Source organism: Pelecanus crispus, chromosome 5, assembly GCF_030463565.1.
Source record: "Pelecanus crispus isolate bPelCri1 chromosome 5, bPelCri1.pri, whole genome shotgun sequence".
Classification (NCBI taxonomy): domain Eukaryota; kingdom Metazoa; phylum Chordata; class Aves; order Pelecaniformes; family Pelecanidae; genus Pelecanus; species Pelecanus crispus.
The window spans coordinates 44482759-44503989 of record NC_134647.1 but is presented as its reverse complement, the minus strand read 5'-3'; the positions used below and the strand labels follow the sequence as shown (position 1 = coordinate 44503989).

At 50.9% G+C, this 21231-nt stretch overlaps 1 protein-coding gene across 1 annotated transcript in view; it reads right to left on the bottom strand.

Annotated features, from left to right (window-relative positions):
• Positions 1-14914, bottom strand: part of PCBP3 (poly(rC) binding protein 3) — a 40651-nt gene extending 25737 nt beyond the window's left edge. Inside the window, exon 1 of the mRNA XM_075710244.1 lies at positions 14834-14914. Within this exon, the coding sequence (XP_075566359.1) occupies positions 14834-14899 (66 nt within the window). The 5' untranslated portion in view covers positions 14900-14914. The remainder of the gene's footprint in view (positions 1-14833) is intronic.
• Positions 14915-21231: the final 6317 nt, after the last annotated feature.

Here is a 21231-nt window from a genome sequence, read left to right as displayed (position 1 = left end):
AGGGCACCGCAGCAGTAGCCCGTGTTTTGGAGAAGGTGGTTCAGGCTGTCATAAATGACCTTCATCACAAAGCTGTTCTTGTCTTGTCCTGGCACTAGCATTGCAGACCCCAACTCCAAAGGGAGGGTCTCTCTGCACTAATGTCACCCTGGTACCTCTGGGACAGACAGTCCTGCCAAAGGACAGACATGCAAGGTAGAGTTTATTTGGTAGATCTTGTCACAGAATATTCTCATCAGCGTTACAGAGATCAAACTTCATTGCTTTATCTAGGTATTTGTTTTGGGAGACAGCAATGCTTTGTTCAAGCTGTCTGAAAACAAACAGAAAGGACAACCCAGTGCAAAAACATCTCACAGGCATAACCCATTCCCTCCCTAAAAGGGAATGTTCACAGGCACTGCCAAGCAAACTCAATGAAGAAAGTCTCCATCAGCCCCCTTGCCCATCACATGGCCTCTAGAAAATCACGCATTCTTGACAGGTTTGATCAGTGCAGGCTGATAAACTCCAATACCTTGGAGCCCTCTTGACCAAGAGTCCTTGCCAACCCATGCAGGTAAAGTGCACGGTGGCTGGGGAACCAGTCTGTATAGGTATGCTGTGCCACTTGCCCAGAGGACCACCCTGAGACCCTACCCTGGAGCATCTGGGCAGTTGTTCCATGGCAATGCTACCCTGAAAAAGATCCGATGCGCTTCCCAGGCTCTTTGGTGCTTCAGAAGCCCCACCAGGAGAAAGCCCACTGTTAAAGACGACCACAAAGCTTCAGTGTCCTTCAGCACACCTCAATACATGACAGCATGGCCCAGATTTCTAATGTGGTTGGCACATTTTCATTTTGGGGATTAACATCTTGGGCAGGATATCCATCACTCAAGACAACATTTTCCACTGCAAGGGAGGAAATGTTTAAACACCTCTGACCTCTCAATACTCCCTTCACAAAACTCAGGCCAGCATTTTCTGACCCTTGGAAAATGAAAGATGTGATAAATGTAGAGAAAAGCAGGGGAATCCGGGAAAAAAGCTGCTTTTCCAACATTTTGTGCTTTCTAGCTTGCTTTCCCAAGGAACACTGCATGTCCACCTGCGTAAGCAGGAGCTTTCTCCCCACTCATCTCCCAGCGGCTTGATCCTGCAATTAAGACCTAATCCGGTGATTTTCAGCATTGCGTTTTAGTGGCTGGGAAGCACTGCGATGCAGCCAGCTCAGGATTATGACGACAATGCAGTCTGGCCAGGTCAGGATGGGGGTGAAGGAGAAAAAATGCTACAACAGAAAACCATAGTCAAGCATTCCCTTAAACCCAGGCTCCAAATGGAAAGGCATCAGCCACAGGCAGGCTGCGGCTGTCAGAAGATGAAGCCATGAGAGGACAGCAGCACCACCTACACGAGTGACACCAAGTGCCATTTTGCAATAAAGCTGCATTTCCAGCTGCTGCCATTTTCCACAGATCACGGTCATTTTGGTTGATGTTTCCTCTGCTTATTCTCCAGCTTCAGTGGAAATATTTTAGGTATCTCTTAGCAAAAAAAACCCCAAACAGACAGCCCATGCTACCTTGGTACATCAGCCAGCAGTATATGCCTGCTTCTCACCTGCCCTTGACCTTTCCAAGCATCACGGGAGGCAAATGTCCCTGCTCTTGCCCTCACAGCAGGCATCACGGGAAGCAAATATCCCTGCTCTTGCCCTCACAGCAGGCATCTCTGGAGGCTTCATTCTCGGTCACCTGCTCCCATTACCCTGCTCTCCTCTGGTGAGATGTCTTCGCTCATGGCCCAGGATGTCACTCATTGGCTGCTGACAAGCAATTATAACTCACCTTCCCCTCCTTGCTTGTGTGCACCATGGGGCTCTTCCAGTCTTACCCACCTCTACACCACTTACCACAATTACCATTGTGGGGATGCAAATGTGCTTTCCTCTGGACCCTCTGCTCCTTCCATTCCCCTCTCTGCTCTGCTGGCTCCTCTGCCCACAAATTCAGTCCCAGGGCCTAACTCCTGCTTCTCCCACCAACCTCTTTGCTGGCTGCAACTCTTGGGAGGTCTTCTCTATTTCTAAACAATCCTTCACGTCAGCATGGCTTTCTCCCCAGATCCTTTGCCCTCCAGAGAGCAGGGTTTGTTTTTTATACTGGGAGGCTCTCCAGGGAGAGATATTGGCTCTAGATATTGGTATTAGCTACAGTTCAGGAGAAACTGGTATGATGACCCATAGCTCCAGCGCTGTCACACAGTGGTGGGCTCAGCCACATCCCAACCAAATGCACACCTCTGCTCTCAGACCAGCCCAAGGCTGTGCTAAGCCTGCTCTACCCTCCAGGAAATTCCCTGCTGCTTTCCTGGGTTTCTACTTAATCTGGTGCACCCACAAGCCAATATCAGACTGTGCATCCTGCTTTGGGTGTTGACTGTACCAGCTTCATTTGCCTCTGCTGAACCCAGCTTACATCTGTAGGTTTTCAGTGGGGTTTCATGCATTACAGAGCAATTTCTGACCTGATGAATAAACCAAGAGGAATAGAAACGCAGCATCACATACCTCCAGCACAGACCTGTCCGAGGGCAAGGAAAGCTGGCAAGTCTCCGCAACGAAGAGTAGGACAAACCCCTGACTCCAGCCTGTGGACACTGGAACCCGGGGAGGGATGTCCAGTAAGAATCCCTGCTCATCCGCTGAGCACCATGTGGTTCATTGCAGCCTACTGCACCTCAATGGTTAACCAAGACCAGCAGCAGCTGCCCACGGAAGTGCAACCCTGGCACGGCTGGTGCATGGATGTGCAATCACGCGTGAAATTAGAATTGGGCCCCGCATGTCAGATGGTGTTAGTCTCCACCATCTCTACGGCAAGCCCAGTCTGAGGAGAACAACTGGTTTTGTTGCAATGGCAGTGCCGTTATCGCAATCTTTTCTGTGAAGGCTAGTGAACAAAGCTGCAGCTTTTCCCTACCGATCACCCCAGGATGAAGGTCTTGCATGCAATAACTTCATCCCATGCCATAGCCCAGCAGGATCATAGCACCTGCCTCTTGCCCTGATACATCTGCAGAAGACATAAAACCTGGAGGCTTATGGTAGTTACCAGGTTGACATACAGGTTGGACATACAACAGTGAGGGAAATTCAATTTAGCAGCAGGCTATTAGATGCCCTTTTGCAACCCGGAAAACCCTGTCTGGGCTGGTTTCAGGGCTCATTAATTATGGGACCCTGAGCAAAATCAGTGACTTGAACCTGTTAAATCACTGTCTTGACAAGCTGAGATAACCCTGCTTGGAATAACAATGGGTCTTCATTGAATTTGTTTAATTTTTTAGTGAACTAAAGCTGCTTTTGGAAGGCTGGGGTGAGCGGGTGGGTGGGAACAACACACTTCAATTCAGCCACTTTCAATTCACCCTGTTACTTACTTTTGAAACAATTTGCCAATAAAAACAGTATTTTCAGTGAATGTCAAACTGCTTAAGTGCATTGGAGATTTTGACCCACTAGGTGATGAGAGACAATGCTTTTTGCACTGCTCAGTTGGGTCCATTACAACTCTGTGACCAAGAGCATCCTCAGATGTCTGTGAGCCTTTAGCAAGTGCTGGGTGGACTCAAGACCCTGTGCGCTGAGAAAATAACATTTCCTGGGATGAGAAAGGTCACTCTGTCTCCTCCATCACAGCTTTTTGGTCTGCCAGCAGATTAAAGAACAGATAAAAATGATCCATTACAGTTTTTCCCGAAATACTGGCTGTTCCTCCATGCCCAAGCCAACTTTTTGGAGAGGCTGGGAGCGAGGGCCCCAAAGCAGCTGCTGATGGACTAGCAAGGACCAACCGTTGGCTCAGTCTCCGCTCAGCACAGGTGCCCTGGTTGTCTCAGGAAGGCAGAACCAGCAGCACTGCATTGCACTCCCAGCCTGGACCCTGCTGCAGGGCTCTGTGCTGCAGAGTAGGGCGAATTCTGCAGCAGCCACTGAGAGAGAAAAAAATCCCAGCGCTTTCCCAAATTAGCTGAAACGGCACCACCTTGCACTGTGGAGGCCGGGAAGATGTCTACTTCAGTGCCATGCTCCACATCTGCACCCCTGAACGTGCGGTGGGACATGGGGAAACACTACTAGCAGTGCCACAGAGGGCAGCTGGATCGAGCTGCTGGAAAATGGAGAAACTCGTGTGATGTGAAGGGGCCCAGGGCAGCTCATCCAGCATTTCCACAAGCACCAGCAATAAACACCCCTTCATAGAGGGGGATATGCCCTAACTGGTACTACAGGGGTGGCAGTAACAAGGCTGTTCATACTGTCCTATGTGGCATTGTCCTGAAAGAGCCAGGGAAGCCTGGGGCAGACAAAACCATTTGAAGATGGCTGGGAAATGCTCTAACCTCCCCAAAAACATTTATCAGTGGCACTCCTGTTAAACTGTGAGGTGACTACCCAAGTGGGGGAAGCCAATGTGCTGGAGAGCAGGGCAAGAAGCCAAAACGAGCTTGACAAAGGGGAGAAAATAAGAAACAGTTCAGCAAGGCAAAGCATTGAGGTTGGCTCTGTGCACAGAAACAGAGGAAGAGCTCCCCATCCATCTGAAAAGGGCTGGGAGCAACAATTCAACTTGCAAGCTCAGGATCTGCAGAAGGAAACCAGGAATGACGAGGTGGGTCTTTATGGGAGATCCAGCCAGCAGAGAGCAACCCCAAATCCCTGGGGCCAGCAAACACGGCCCATGGGGAAGGGCTGGAGGAACCAAGGCTCTGCAGGACATGGGGGTGGAGGGAGGCAGGGTAACAGTCTTGAGTGAGGGGCTCAAACTGCAGTGAAGAAGATCCAGGTCAGGTCCTGGAAAAGAGCTTCTCCATAGCCATGTGCTGTTGGTGACAATGTGGTTCTGCCAGTCACTGTTGTTTAAATCTTACAAACATTTGCATATTTGTAAATAAAGCTCATCTCTGTTGGACCACTGCACTTGTAACATTGACACTGAGCTATGCCCAGTGTTGGTTGTGCTTCAGAGATGCACCCAATTTAGCCTTTTTTCCCCTAGCCAGAGGCTAAGGAATGGGAGCCAAGAGACACCACCTCGCCCTGGGAAATGCCTTGACAGATGCCCCAGGGATGCTCTGCTGGGGCCATGGACCAGCTCTGAAGGACCCATGTCTTGCCCAAAGGATGGCAGTGCAGCCAGAGTTGGAAATGCACCCCTCCAGAGACTGAGGGGTGAGACAATCAGTGGTCCCCTATGTGCCAGTTTTTAAATGCCATTTTTCAGGGGAAGGCCAAAGGACACCCAAAAAAGGATGCTCATGACCATAGGTCCATGCTGGCTGCTCATAAAGCAGGATAGACCATGGGGAGCTGTGTGGACCTCAGAGGGCAAGTGGCTTGTCCTCCAGCAGCCTGGAAATGAGAGGGCACAGCTCTGCAAAGAGCTCCAGGCACATGCCTGTCATCCTTTTAACTGACGGTGCAGCTGAGAGGAGAGCACCTCCAGGGCCTCAGGAAAACATAAAGCAATGGGCACGTTTATCCTGCTGCCATGACAGAGACTGCACAGCCTTAACCATAACCTCGATGAGGTAACTCAGTCCTCACCTAAAAGGGCTGAATGGACTTAACCAGCACAAGATTTTTGCCCATCCCGTTTCTACACCACTGCTGCACGGATGCACACATGGCCACAATACCTGCAGAGCAAGCATGAACACCGCCTCCCCCCCACCCCTCCCTGCCCCCGGCCCTATTTTTCTTGATTCAGCCACGAGGGACATGGCCTCCTGTCCCCTTATCCCTCTCTCCACCTTGGTCCATCACACTGCGTGCCCTTTCAGGCATTCTGGAGAACTGGTGTCAGGGGGCATCTGTTTCTGGTGCGTCCTCCAAAACAGATGAGGATGCAACCAGGAGCATCACCCTGCAGTTCGGAGCAGCAAGCATTCTGTGGCCCCCCCTGTCCACAACACCCCTCATTCCCCTCCTCCAGACCCTGCTGGCTGCCCTGGCTTTAATCACACAGGCAGCATCATCCCAATAATTTCCCTCCAGTTTCAATCTACTGATCTGGGGGCAGTCCGCAAATCCCTTCATCCCAAGAGCAAAGCAATCTACTGCCTCATATTATCCCATCTCCATCTCTCTCTCTCTAATCCCTGGAAACAGGGACGAGACTCGCAGTGCATGGGCTGCCCTGGAGGAGTCTGTCCAGGTGCTGGTGGACAGACAGACTGACCAACCCAGAGCACATGGGGGCAAACAGGAGGTGCCAGGTCAAGATGGACAAGGAGCATGTTATTTTGACCATGATCAGTCTCTACAAAACCCAATTGCTTTAGCTGATGATTTTTTTTTTTTTTAAAAAAAAGCAGATGTCAGCCCAATGCCAGGCTGTGCAGGATGAAAGATGAGGGGTTTGGGGCTACTCTTGTGAATGCCACCAAATTTCTCAAAGCACCTGGGGTAGGTCCTAGCCCTTCCTGATCCAGGGATGGGGGAACAGGCAGGTCTTCCTGTTCCCCCACCCCAGGCTGGGGACATAAGGGACAGACTGGAACCATCATTCTGCTGGTCCCCTCTACATTTAGGAAAATGCATGTGGACCAAGCCAGACTGACAGGGGAGCCACAACCAGCCTGGCCCCATAAATCCTAGCTCCTCTGGGCTCAGGGCTGGATCCAGTGCTCTGCCTGTGCTGTTTCTCCACAAGCCTAAACATGTGACTTTCACCCCAGCCATAGACGCTCTTTGGGAATGGGAGACTGATGGGAGACATGGGAAGGGAGACCCTTGGGGTGTCTCCCTGCCCTGGAGAAGCAACTCAGCATTGCTCAGTCAGGACTGAGTGGATCAGTCAGGATGCAGCACTAACCCCATCCTTCCTTTTTCAAGCATCCATTTGCACAGGGCTGGAGAAGGCGGGGGCGAGTACATGCTCGGTGGCCATCACAAGGCCATGTTCTGCCTGACGTTGCCCCCAGCCGAAAGAACTGCGAGGAAGGAGGATGCAGGGGTGGCATGTGACAAAGCCAGCTGGAGGCCATGCCAGTGGTGGAGCCAGGCTGCATGGCCCCCGTCCCATGCTCAGTGGTGGCGGCTCTCCCGAGGTTCAGCCAGCAAGGAGGAGGATGGGGGCCCTCAGCGGCCGGGGGTGGATCGCTGCTGTGCCGCGCTCAGACCCTGACAGCAGGCTCCAAAACTGTCACTCCCGATCTGTTTTCACTTCAGCTAAACCTCAACCCCGATTAAAATCAAGGAGACCCGCCTTCTCCTCTCTCCTTCTCCCCATGGTAGGTCCTCTGTAACCTTGGGTCTAACCACTGAGCAAAATGCACCAGTGAGGGAATCGGTGAATTTGCTTGGCTGGGAATCAGGGCTGCTGGGGAAGGGGCCACGACCACCCCTGTCCCCAGAACTGTCCCTGGCTGCGAGAGCATGGCTGCTGCAGTGGTCCCATCTCTGCGGGGCTGCAGGTCCCTGCTGAGATCCAGGGTGGGATGCGCCACCGACATCCCGAGCTGCCTCTGCCACGGGCAGGTGGTACCCCAGCAGCTCCAGCAGGTCTGGTGTTAGTGGGGTGCCCTGCACCGGCAGCCACTGCATGCTACCAGCTCATTTAGCAAAGCCTGAATAAAATATAGAAATTAAACCAGATATACGTGTGTGCACAACTGCAGCACCAGGATGGATGCATTCAGCAAGAAGCTGAAAAAAGCTCACTACAGGATAGGGGACAGCCCTCATCCATTGGGAAGCATTTAAACTCACTTTTCATTTCAGCTGGCCAAAAAGCATCTGCAGAGGCTTGGCAAACTCAAGCCACGCAGGCTGCCACCCACTCTCGTGCTGCCAGAAAGGGGGTTCCATGCCAGAGGTGCCACCCCATGCAGCATGTCCTGGGGCTAGGAAAGCATCCTCTGCTTCGCCAAAAGCAGGTATATCGCTTCGCTACAGATCCCAGCTGAGGCTGCAAGCGCTCTGCTGCCGATGGGATCAAGCTCATCCCCATGCACCAGGCATGAGCCCCCCTGATGCAGGGAGCCATGCTGGCCAGCGCTGTGCTGCCAGCAAGGTGCCCACTCCTCTTGCCACACAGCCAATGCCTGTTTCCCAAGCAGGTGTGCAACTTGGAGGAAAAAAAAAAATCATTGCCTGAGAAAAGCCATCCTGGGACCACCAAACCACGGAGGGTAGAAGCATCGTTGGTGGTTACCCAGAAGAGCATCCTGCAAAGTGGCGAGCATCTCCCCATGCAGGCGGCCAGGACCCCTCTGCTTGCACCTCAAATCAGTGCTGGCCACCACGGAGGCGGTTTGCTAGGTCCACTCTGCACAACCCATGCCACTGGTTCTGACAGCATTTGTGTTTTCTGATCCTTTGCATTAAAATCCCACAGCTTCTCTAGTGCATTTTGAAGGCAGAATTTGCACCTATTGCAATATGAACATAAAATCATGTTGAAACCACTTAAAGAGGTTTTTTTCCCCCTTAGTCTTGATCAGTAGCCTTTTTTGCCCACCCCAAAATGATCAGTTTTCTTCAGAAAGAAATGTCCTCTTAACTCAGCAAGATTAAAAGAACATTTTTTTACAGTTATTTCTCAAGAAGAAAGAATTTCAAATTTGCTTCTGTAACTGAGAAAACTAAATATGTTTATATAAATTAATTCATAAAAGAGGGGAAAATCTGAGATTAAGAGCTTCAGAAATATTACTGAATTATTTTGGAATTCTGTATTAAAAGCAAAACCCCAGATATTAGGAAAAACTGCTGTCTTTCAGGGTTTGGTTTCTGTATCAAAATGCAGGCTAGCATCTGTCTTTGCATCTGTCAAAACAAAGGTCAATCATTTTATGGAAACTTAAACACAACACCCTTGATCCACTATTTCTGGTTTATTTTTAAGCCGGACGTGACTTCCGACTAATAAAATAAGATTTTCTAATATGGTTCTCATTAAAATTACATTATCCCAGAAAACTCAGATTACAAGAAAAATATGTCCGAGAACATTTCCCCTTTATAATAAGGCGATGATATTTTGGGATTGATTTCAACAGCATTTAAGTCCTCTATAACCTTTGCAACTAATATTTCACTTTTCTACTTATAAAGCAATGGTGTAACCAAAGAAAATGCAACAGAAATGCAACGGCATCTGAAAGAATTTAGACACCCTGAGTAAAATGGTTATCTGAAGGCAAACAGAAAAGAAAACAAAGCGAGCATCATAATAAAAGGTATTCCTCTCTCCAAATCAGATTTCCATAGCGCAAGGAAAATTAATGGAAATAGAACCAAAAGATAAAAATTAAATCAAATAGAGTTGGGGGATTTATTATGTTGCCAGACTAAGACATGATTAACACCTATTTTATCTTAGTATCAATTTCTTTAAGGCAATTTGATTTGTGCTATTCCCACTCTGAGCGCATATATAAATGACACTGTCCAAAGCCTGCACTGTATATTGCACAAATTCGGAATGGCTGAATATTCTGGTTAACACAGAGATGGACGCTTCCCTACCCAGGGATACGATTTTCGGCGTTAGCTGCAAGACACAGGTAAAACTGAATTTTATCAAAATAAAGCACACGCTATAACAGAGAACGACAAATTTTCAAAACAATTTTGCAAAAATATTTTTCAAAACAATTTGCAAAAATATTTTTGCAAATATTTTATAGGATAGACTTGAGCAGCCATTAACATAAGCTAACCCCCTTGCTCACGCACTTATTTCTCCCATAATCCCACCTCCCTCCGACACAGACTTAAATTTCCTCTAGAAGAGATTCACTTAAGATGGCTCTTAAGCGTCCAAAGCTCTTTTAACACATACTGGAGCCCCAGACCCGACTCATTTCATGATTCTTCCCTGATTTTCATTGGTAGGAAAAGTTGCGCGCGGCAGGTGGTCTTCCACCAACGCAACCTTTAAAATCTTCTTACCTTCCCCAAAGAGCTGCTTTAGTGCCGATTTGGCGTGAGGGGGTCCGGACAGATGGCTAGTCTTTTCACGTTTGGAAAGGATGAAAAATGCTACAGGGGAAAAAAAATCCCAGTGATTTTTTTTGCTGTACAGCGCAGAGGGCTCCGAACCTCATTGGCCCTGGGAGAGCCACCACGTGGCATGGGATGAAGAGCACGTGACCCATTTTCTCCCAAATCCCTCGGTTTGCTGGAAAGGGGGATGTACCCACCTCTGATGTTCTTGTCATTTCAGTGGGCTTTGATTTTTTAATTTTTTTATTTTTTTAAAGGCCACTGAGCAAATTAGGTTGCCTGGAGGCGATGAGGGTGAACCAGCCAATGCTTTCAACATGAAGGAGAAAGGAGCTCGGATACAAGATGAGCACCGGAGCACTGCCTGTGTGCACAGGGAAATTCGGAGATGCTTTACCAGGGTATTGGCAGAGCGGTGCCTGCCCACCCACTCCGGGGACAGAGCCTCTGGGAGGGCGTACAGCAACACATATTTGGCTGCTGGTGATGGGCTGTGCTAAACCATCCATCTCAGAGGCAGGCAGCAGTGGAGGGAAGGACCAGGCTGAAGCCCTAACTGCAGACCGCAGAGCTCAGCTGGCTCCCTGAGTCTCTGAGGAAGTGGATGTGTTACAACTGCTCCATCACTAGAAAAAGATTGTCTCATGCCCCTGTATTGCTCCTGACCACCCCTCACAGGCTGATCCTGTCCTCCGCTGCCCTCCTGGCTAATGCAACAGTGGTTGCACCAACCAACTGCTCCAAGAGACGACAAATCTCCTGCTTTGGAGGCAGAGGGTCCACTGAAACAGCTTTCTTGGAAAAAGTACCAAGTGCAGTGGAGGGAGCGTGGCATGCTCCAGGTAGGCATCACCTGCTCCCACTACTGCATGGCTACGCCAGGCTCAAAGGGCATTTCAAAGTGTCCCCCCAAAGACACTCACCAAACCTAAAATGCAGCACGATTCTGGGGATGTTCTGCCCCAGAAGGGTCCTTGAGGCCCCGTGGAGCAAGGCAAGACAAACCACAGATCCCAGTGTCTGACTTTGATGCTGGTGGTCCCTCCTTGCCCTAGCTCTATTTCCCAGGAGACAGCAGCTCTGAGCCACCACATCCCAGCCAGCCATGGTCCGCCGGGCAAGAAGCTCCTGGCCTTCCCTCAGTAACTGCAGGTACCAGCCCATCAGTGTCAGGATACTCAGTTTGGGGAAGGGAAAAGGAATTTTTGGAGCCCAAGACATCCTCTTGTTTTTCCTGTCAAAGGAAAGAAGCTGCATTTTACTGGCAACTTGAGTCTCCACCTGGAAAATTCCTCAGCTGTGCCATCTTGTCGTGCCAGCGATATGCCTGTTCATCACCCCAACCAATGGAAAGCCCCAGGTGAATCTACCTCTGGCATCTGCCCTTGAATTTCAGTGATGTTACTTAAGCAGAGCAGCTGTCCCCAGCCGTCATATCATTCAAGGGCTCAAGCCCTTCTTATCTAAGGGTAACACCTAAGGCTCCTCAAAGAACCAGCTGAGCTCGGGCTTTGGTGACAAAGCACAGCTCTGGCCACCTCCATGCCTTCTTGGCATCACCACCATGTCCCAGTGCGGCACTTGGCCTGGCTGCTGGGTTCTCTGTCATGGCTGTTCCCCCTCACACAGCTCTGCATGGGGATGGGAGGTAGCAAGAGCACGGTCCCTATTTCCACATCCTTCCTGAGGCCAGACTGTCTCACCATACTGTTGTCAAAGACAGAAGTACAGCCATAAAATGCCACAGACAGCGTAGAGAAGTGCAGGGTTTCACCTGAAATCCTCTCTGGCTTGGAAAGTCACACTTCTCCAGCCACCAGCCAGACGATCGGGCATTTTATTCCAACAAATACAAGCAGAGGGAGAAACTTTCCATACTCAAATGCAAACTACAGACACAGCCAACAGCACTCAGCTCACTGCTTTCCCCTCCTGCATTTTGCGATGGCCAACGTGCAAAGGGAGAGAAGAAACCCCCCACCTTTCAGCCCCGCAGCTCCCCGTTCCCAGTCCCTTCATCCTTCCCCAGCACTGCCCAGCTAAATCTGTCTCCCGAGTAATCTTCTGAATAATTATATAATAGAGAGGCAGGCGGAGATATAATTTTAGGCCACTCTGTCGATAGAAAGCAAGCTGGATTAAAAGATCAGAACAAGCAATACTTAGATTAAAATGGTTTGTTATTTTCAGCTGCAGAAAATCTGTGGCTAAAGCACGGAAGATGTTGAGGAAAGGCGCATCATCTTTCCCCCAAAAAAGAGCTTTCTACATTTTAGCCAAGGCAAGTTCTAGGTTTCCAACCTACGCTCAGGTTTTGTTTCCGAACAGGTCAAAGAAATACAGTTTGCCAGTTCACATGGCATTTTATCTAAAGACTTAAGAGCAGCACGAAGGTGCTTCAAGTTACACTTTGCTCTGCAAGCTCAGTCCAAATCAAACACCATCAACACATTGCTGCTTGTTAAGACATCAGACCCCTTGAGTCAGGAGAATTGGCATGTAGCTCAGCAGACAACTTCATTAGCTATGAGAAATGTGCCTCCTGGCACACAGCATAGGTTTTATTGGTACCAATGCCTTTGCCTTTAGCATGTGCCTCCCCACAACCCCGAGCTGATGACAGGCAGATGCCAGGCTTACCAGTGGTGGAGAGGTGGCCGTGGCTGGGAGAAGCCCGTCAGACAGAAGGGCAGCTCTCTGCAGGCGCCTATATGGCATCCCCCTGGCCCCCAGCAAGGTCAGCGGCGCAGGGTGCCATGCCAGGCCCCACTCTGACTGATCGCTTTGGAAAGGCGTGAAGGGGAAGTAGGAAAAAAATGGTGAGAAAGGGACCCGACACTGGGGGCCGAGCTCTCCGCAGGGCATGGCACTCATCAGCTACATCCCAGATCGATGCCGCTAGCATTGCTCTTTCACCTTCAAGTTCAGATTAAGCAGAAGGGTCAAACTGGAAAATTGTTTGCTGCTGGCGGGCATGTCCCCCTCACCACCCTGCAGCCTCATGTTGCTCCATGGCCAGCTTTTCCCCTTGCCGGCATGGACGCTTCCCACCCAAGCACCTTGCTTGCCCCACAGCATCTCCAGCCCCCAGCATCAGCAGTGACCACTTGTCGCATTTCCTGGATGTGAGATAGAGCAGCAGCAGTTTCCCAGTGCCAAGTGGTCTCCAAAAACAGAGTCCTCTTCCAGGTGTCCCTGGCACCTGTAGTTTTGGTAGTCATGGTACCATACACACAGGATCAGCTCTGAGTTCAAAGGATGAAATCCCATGGGGCAAGAGGTCCAAGACACAGCCTTGAAGGGGGCTTAGCATTTAAAAGGAAAACCACACCTTGCTTTGCATTTTGAGCCAGAAGCCGATGGCTTGCACAGAGCTGGGCACCAGGCTCCTCTCCTGCCTGTGGATGTGGGAGAGGGGCCAGGGCACAGGCCTGGGAGAAGGCGTGGGATGTTGGACAGGGAGCGTGGGAAGGCAGCAAAATGAAGTCAGAGACCTTCCTGGAGGGAGGTGGGAGCTGTGGGATGTCATGATGTTCATCCAAATGATGCTTTAATAACTACTTATTGCAGAAAAGTGTCTTCACTGAAGCCAGAGAATAAAACGCACTTGCTGGATGGATTGGGGTTATGAGCACTTGTGGGAGGACAGTTTGGGGACTTGGTCCCAGGCTGGACACTCAGTCCATCCAGCAAGGCCATGTCCCGGTTTTCCTTGGCTATGGGGAGCCCTTCCTCAAGACCGGCTGTGCTCAGGGGGATGCCAGCAAGCAGGGAAGAGGCAGAGCCCTCCCAGCTCCTTCAGCTCATGGCTTCCAAGCTACCAGCAGGAAAGCCAAAGCTGCCGTCCAGCCCCCAAAAACACTCTCCAGATGGATGTGTTTGTAAGAGGTTGCCCATGGCACACAGCAGCTGCAGACAGTGACAGCAGAGACCTCAGAAGATGCATGCTCAAGACCAGGCACAACCAGTACCCATCACATTGCCAGTGTCCTTGGACAAGCCTCCTCACAGGTTTTTGGGCAAGTTCTATTCTTGTTGCCCCTTACTGGGTCACCTGCAGCTCCTCTGAGAAACCCTCCATTCCCTTATCCAAAACGCACCATCTTGTCACAGGTATAGGGTGTTGTTCTGGCTGGTCTCTCCCAGGATTTTAGATGCAGAAAACAAAGATTACCAACACTTTTGAAAGGAAAAGGAGAGAACAGAGGTGGGTTTGTCTGCTGCTACAACATTTCTGCTTTATGGAGCTCTCTTCTCACTCGGAGATGCATGTCTCCTCTTCACTAATGGAAAATGTTGCCCTTGCTGTCCGTTTGCAATAGTCAATGCCTGGGACAACATGATGGCCCCAGGCCAAAGCAGATCTATTTTAGTAACAAAAGCAGTGTGGCTGATGAAAATGACCCTGTCTATGCACCTCCCAGCTTAGCTCTTTAGCTGGTTCTAATGGACCCCTGTGACCAACGTGGTGGAAAGCGGGCATCCGAGTGCAAGGAGAGCAGAGGCGGCAGGATGGGAGACCTGCACAGATGCAGGACCATGCCAGCCCCTTTGCAGAGAGAGGCCCCAGCAGCAAAACGCACCTCTCATAGAAGCCCTGCTAGCAGGATTGCACTGTGCAGGGAGCAAACCCCTCTTCCCTCTTCTCTCTTTTGCCTATGCCACAGCATTGCCCCTCACACACAGCTGGATCCCTGTGATGCAGCAGTACCTCTGTCTGCAGAGCCCAATCACATCTTCCCTGCAGGCATTTTATAGCCTAAGGGAGATGGCAGTGTGGTTGCAAAGACCACCCCCAGGATTTGGAAAGGGACTGAGTTAACCTTACCTTACCCTGCAGGGTGGCCTTGAGCTCCAGAGTGGTTCCTCGGAGGGTCCGGTTGCACCAGAAAAGGGCATGCTGAGCACAGGACGGAAACCAGGGGTCCGCAGCACAAGCCTGCAGACCAGGACATGGCAGAGGTTAGGCACAGCATGGAGGATGGACACCTGACAGCTGCTTACCATCCAGGAAAAGTGAATTTCAGAGACAAATAAAACATGGTTTGGGTTGGGGGGACAAAACTACCAGGAGCACCACCCCCAGGTTGTTTATGGGGCAGGCAGCAAAGCCCTGTCTATACTTTTCCCTACATTAGGAGCAGGTTTGGTCAGGTCCTTCCCCAGCATCTACTGACCAAAGGAAGTCATCTGAAGAGCTGGGCTGTTGAGGAGGGGGTCCCCGTGACATGACCCCAGCAAGACCCCTCTGGTGACCACAGCCTAGCGCTCCGGCTGTGGCAACTGCCCCCACAGGGGGAGTGTGAGCCAGGGACACCACCTCAGCAATGGAAATAATCGTTTCCATGACATGGACGCAGGGTTATTTTTATTGCTTTTATTTTTGTTGCTGCTCCCAATAAGTTAACTGGGGCATGCACTACCCATCAATAAAATCAATTGAGCAGCCTGAGCCATTAATAAGCTAAGTGCCAGAGGGCAGAAAAACCTCTCCATCGCCCAAAATATTCTTCGGGCAGTGGGATGGGTGAGCTGCAGGCCCCACTCGTCGCTCTGACTTGGTGCTGCTCTTGACATGCCAGGGCAGCTTGTGTATTATAATGGGTGACTCAGCAGCCACCACACTCATCCCCAGTGACCTGGGCACGAGGGGCTGATGCCGCTGCCATGGGAAGGAGCCCATCGGTCAGAGGGGAGCCCAGTGGGACCCCCAAGGTCAGTCTTTGGTCCCACCTGCTGCTGAAAGCAGTGTCAGCACTAAGATCAGACCAGGTTGTCCAGGGATTTATCCCTTTGGGGCTTGAAAACCTCCCAGGATGGAGACTGCACAGCCTCTCTCAGTGACCAACTATCCTCAGAATTAATGCTTTTTCCCCCCACAATATCTTATATGTCTCTCTGAACAGCAGCCATGTCCTCCAAGATAGCGACTACATCACCAGCAAGCAGGACAGGTCCCAAACAAATTGCCAAAAAAACCTGGAAAGGATGGAAAACCCAAACTGTGACTCACCGTTGGAGGAGCAGCAGGGCAGGTTGGGGAGGCCGTGAGGCAGAGGGCTGAGGGTCAGTAGTGGAGGCAGCAGGGGTGGACCTGGAAGGCAGCATGACATCTCAGCACCCCAGGGTGCCCAGCCAGCCCCCCACCCTGAGAACCCGCAAGAGCATCCTCCTGGTGCTGCCGTGGCCAAGGGCAACCCGGGGGATGGGGAAGCACATGGGTAAAACAGCCCCAAGCAGAGGAATCCTTGGTAATTTTTTTATGCTGATTAGCACAAACTTCTGGTCACTGATTCCAGTATTGAGAAAAAGAAGGAAAACCTCTGACCACGGCACCAGCTTCATCAAAATAAGTGTGAACAAGGGGTCTTAGACAAGGATTCAGGATGCTGGAAGGTCAAGGGGTTGCAAGGAAACTCCTCGTCCTGCTCCCCAGTGCCAGTGCAGATGCAAGCCCTTCCATCCCAGCCCCGTGGGTGCATCCTGCCTCCCCGCTGCCCACGCAGGATCAGAGCAGCGACCCACAGCAATGCAGCCTGTGAATTCATGAGGAAAGAAACTTTCATCTGTCTTTCAGGTCATAGGTCTGAGTTTATCTCAAGACAAGACTTAGCATTCAGGAAATGTGTCAGTAAAGAATTTGTCAGCAGTTTTCTTAATCACATATTGGTCCATCTCCCAGCAGCTCTGCTTCTTGTTATGTTACAACCCTTCCACCCTTACACTAACGTGCTGCACAGTACGATCCCAACCACAACCCCGCGGTATTGTACTGTGCACACCCATGCACAGAAACTCCTGCTTCCAGCACAGCTTTCTCCTCTAAATATTTGGTGCAGATAGAATTGTAAGCCAGTCTCAAAACCTGCTATTTCTATGTCTTGCAGCCCCCTGAGAGGCAGGAGCAGGTCAGTTAAACTGCACATTTGTCTAGCCACCTAACTCATGTTTTCTGCAATTAAGGTACAGGTCACCTCCAGGTATGGACATGCTTGTGTTTCCCAGAGGACTGGTGCTGTGCTGGAGGCAAACCTCAGTTCCAGCATGGGTACGAGTGCACCTCAAGTAATCCAAAAGCTGTCTCCAAGCAGAAACCTCAGCACTACAAAGCATGTCTTGACCACAGCTGCTTTAAGCATCCCCCAACACCTCCTGCAGGGCTGTTTCCAGAAGACCTCTGCTGGGCACAGTATCCAGCAGCACCACCACAGCCAAAGAGGCACTGGCTGTGGCAGCTGCCTGTGTTCCCGCATCACACAACAGCAGGGTCTTGTTCATCAGTGACCAATGCAAGGCAGTTAGGAGTTGTCTTAAAAGGCAGCATCACAAATGTATGGACGAGCAACTTTTTGGTCTGCTGGTAGACTATCATCTTCGCCATCATTTCCCAAATCCTCTCTCCAGCATGGCTAAAGCCCTGCACCTTGTGTCTGCTCTGCCAGTACGAGCAGAGCAGTCTTTTTTTTTTTTTTTCCTGGTTGTTTCTCTCCAGTGAAACACACATTGGTGCCGCAAGAGAGACACCAGCAAGCTTATCACGCCAACAGCTTTCTACCTCCTGATCCATGGCAGTGGAGAGCATGGCTCTATTGGTGCATGGCCAGCTCGCCTGCTAGCTGTCATGAACTAGGTCCCATTATCAAATTTGGTCAGCAATGTTCACAAGGGATCACCCAGAATGCTGAAGGAGTCGTTTGTGAACAGCAGAGCAGCAGAGGTATTCAGATCTCAGCAAAATCACACCTATTGCTCCCAGATAAAAGCACCTGAGGATGCAATGAATTCCAACACACTGATGTGGTAAGTCCCCCAAAAGTCAGCCTTTGTAGACTATGACATTTCAACACCCTTAACTCATCCCAAAGAGGCACCAAGCACCCTGAGCAGCACGGACCCCACGCAGGACAGCACTCCCCAGGGGCTCAGCAGCACCCTCAGCTGGACACCACCCATGTATGCTGGAGGACTCAGCCACCTTGTTCCAGCGGGCTTGAAATTTCACAACATTTCTTCTTGAGTGGGTAAGGTGGAATCATGGAGATGTGACCAAATGTTCTCTAAAGAGCATTTGACCATGTGGCATCAATAGGATACAAAGGTGAACAAACGGTGTGTGGCTCCCCCCTTGTGCCCTGCCTTGGAGGTGAGCTGATGGGTACTTCCACGTGTGAGCAGGTCCTGTGCCCAGTCCCAGGAGGCTCTGACAACTCCACTTTCACTCAGGCTGAGCAAGCTGGTAAGTGCTGCTCTTGAGAACATCTTCAGGCATCCAAAGTGGCACTTAGGCATGGGGGCTGCCCCTAGCACTGCCTTGGTGGGTGTCCAGAGCACCCCAGCTCACAGGCTGCCCTGCTCCCCAGCCCAACCCACCAGATCACACTGGGAATGATTTTTAAGGGTCCCTCAAAGCAAAGCTTGCTCAGGCAAAACCAGATTTTCAGCAGCCCTGGCCAGAGTCTTCCCATCTCTGCACCTACTCTGGGCTAGAGGTGCAGAAGTAGCCCTCTCAGAACCCTGGCACACTGCCCTATCCCACCATCCCAAATACCAGCAGGTCCTCCCATATCCCCTACTACCTACCACCCCACCCCCAAAAAAACCCTGCTCCAAAACCCAGCCTGCCTCTCCAGCAAACTCAGCCAGCCAAGCTGGACTTCAGCTTCCCCTCACCTGTGAGTACTTAGCTGTTTGTACCCACAGGGCATCTTGCATTGCCCTGTGTTTAGGACCATAGGGCACCTGTGTGGGGTCCGAGGTCTGCAGAGAGCATAGATAGCTTGCAGATGTTCTCTTGCTTTGCTGCAGCCCCCTAGGGAAAACTCAAGCTTTTTGGGAAAACATGCTGTGCAGCTGGTGAGGGATGCACCGGATGGGATGGGGATGTTCTCCCACCATATCACCAAATCCCTGAGCTATATAGTACACCATATAGACAGGAACCTCAGCAAGAAGGCTCTGTCTGCATTTCCCCCCCAGGGCTGCTGGCCCCCTTCATGTCAGAGGGGACCCTGCTCACATCCAGTTGGGGTGCAGCAGCCCCTGTACTGCTGGGATCCACTTCGTTCTGCTGCTTGGGGTTTTCAGTGCCACTGTTCATTGTGTAGGGGAGAGAAGTCTTAAGGGCGCAGGAGTGGGCTGTCCCCATGTGCCGTAAGACCAACCGGCGAGGAAAACGACCAGCCTGGCTGAACAGGGAGCTTTTGTGGGGACTCAGGGAAAAAAGGAGAGTCTACCGCCTTTGGAAGAAGGGGCAGGCAACTCAGGAGGAGTACAGGGACCTTGTTAGATCATGCAGGGAGGAAATTAGGAAAGCAAAAGCCCAGCAAGAACTCAATCTGGCCACTGTTGTAAAAGATAATAAAAAATGCTTTTATAAATACATCAGCAATAAAAGGAGAGCCAAGGAGGATCTCCATCCCTTGCTGGATGTGGGGGGGAACATTGTCACTGAGGACAAGGAAAAGGCTGAGGTATTTAACGCCTTCTTTGCCTCTGTGTTTAACAGCCAGACTGGTCATCCCCAGGGTACTCAGGCACCTGAGCTAGAGGATAGGGATGGGGAGCAGAATGGAGCCCTCATAGTCCAGGAGGAAGCAGTTAATGACTTGCTATGCCACCTGGATGCTCACAAGTCTATGGGGCCAGATGGGATCCACCCAAGAGTATTGAGGGAGCTGGCAGAGGAGCTCGCCAAGCCACTTTCCATCATCTATCAGCAGTCCTGGTTAACAGGGGAGGTCCCTGATGACTGGAGGCTTGCCAATGTGACGCCCAGCTACAAGAAGGGCCGGAAGGAGGACCCGGGGAACTACAGGCCTGTCAGCCTGACCTTGGTGCCGGGAAAGATTATGGAGAGGTTCATATTGAGTGAACTCAACAGGCAAGTGCAGGTCAACCAGGGGATCAGGCCCAGCCAGCACGGGTTTATGAAAGGCAGGTCCTGCTTGACCAACCTGATCTCCTTTTATGACATGGTGACCCGCCTGGTAGATGATGGAAAGGCTGTGGATGCCATTTACCTGGACTTTAGCAAAGCTTTTGACACTGTCTCCCACAGCATTCTCCTTGGGAAGCTGGCAGCTCATGGCTTGGATGGGCGTAGTCTTCGCTGGGTAAAAAACTGGTTGGGTGGCCGAGCCCAGAGAGTAGTTGTAAATGGAGTTAAGTCCAGTTGGCGGCCGGTCACGAGCGGTGTTCCCCAGGGCTCTGTTTTGGGGCCAGCCTTGTTTAATATCTTTATCGACGATCTGGATGAGGGGATTGAGTGCACCCTCAGTAAGTTTGCAGGTGACACCAAGTTGGGCGGGAGTGTTGATCTGCTGGAGGGTAGGATGGCCCTGCAGAGGGACCTGGACAGGCTGGATTGATGGGCCAAGGCCAACTGTATGAGGTTTAACAAGGCCAAGTGCTGGGTCCTGCACTTCGGTCACAACAACCCCATGCAGTGCTACAGGCTTGGGGAAGAGTGGCTGCAAAGCTGCCTGGCCAAAAAGGACCTGGGGGTGTTGGTTGACAGCCGGCTGAACATGAGCCAGCAGTGTGCCCTGGTGGCCAAGGGGGCTAACAGCATCCTGGCTTGTCTCAGGAATAGTGTGGCCAGCAGGAGCAGGGAGGTGATTGTGCCCCTGTACTTGGTGCTGGTGAGGCCGCACCTGGAATACTGTGTCCAGTTTTGGGTCCCTCAATACAAGAAAGACATTGAGGTGCTGGAGCATGTTCAGAGAAGGGCAACAAGGCTGGTGAAGGGTCTGCACCACAGGCCTTATGAGGAGCAGCTGAGGGAACTGGGGTTGTTTAGCCTAGAGAAGAGGAGGCTAAGGGGAGACCTTATCGGTCTCTACAACTACCTGAAAGGAGGTTGTAGTGAGGTGGGTGTTGGTCTCTTCTCCCATGTAGTTAGTGATAGGATGAGAGGAAATGGGCTTAAGCTGCGCCAGGGGAGGTTTAGGTTGGAAATTAGGAGAAATTTCTTCACGGAAAGGGTAGTCAATGGAATAGGCTGCCCAGAGAGGTGGTGGAGTCACCATCCCTGGAAACATTCAAAAAATGGGTAGATGTGGCACTTCGGGACATGGTTTAGTCCAGTCTACCCTTGATTGGTTTAGTGTGGATTTGGTTGTGTAGGTTAATGGTTGGACTGGATGATCTTAAAGGTCTTTTCCAACCTAAACGATTCTATGATTCTATGAATGATCCTCCCCTGACCTGCGTTCCCATCATCCGCCTTACTG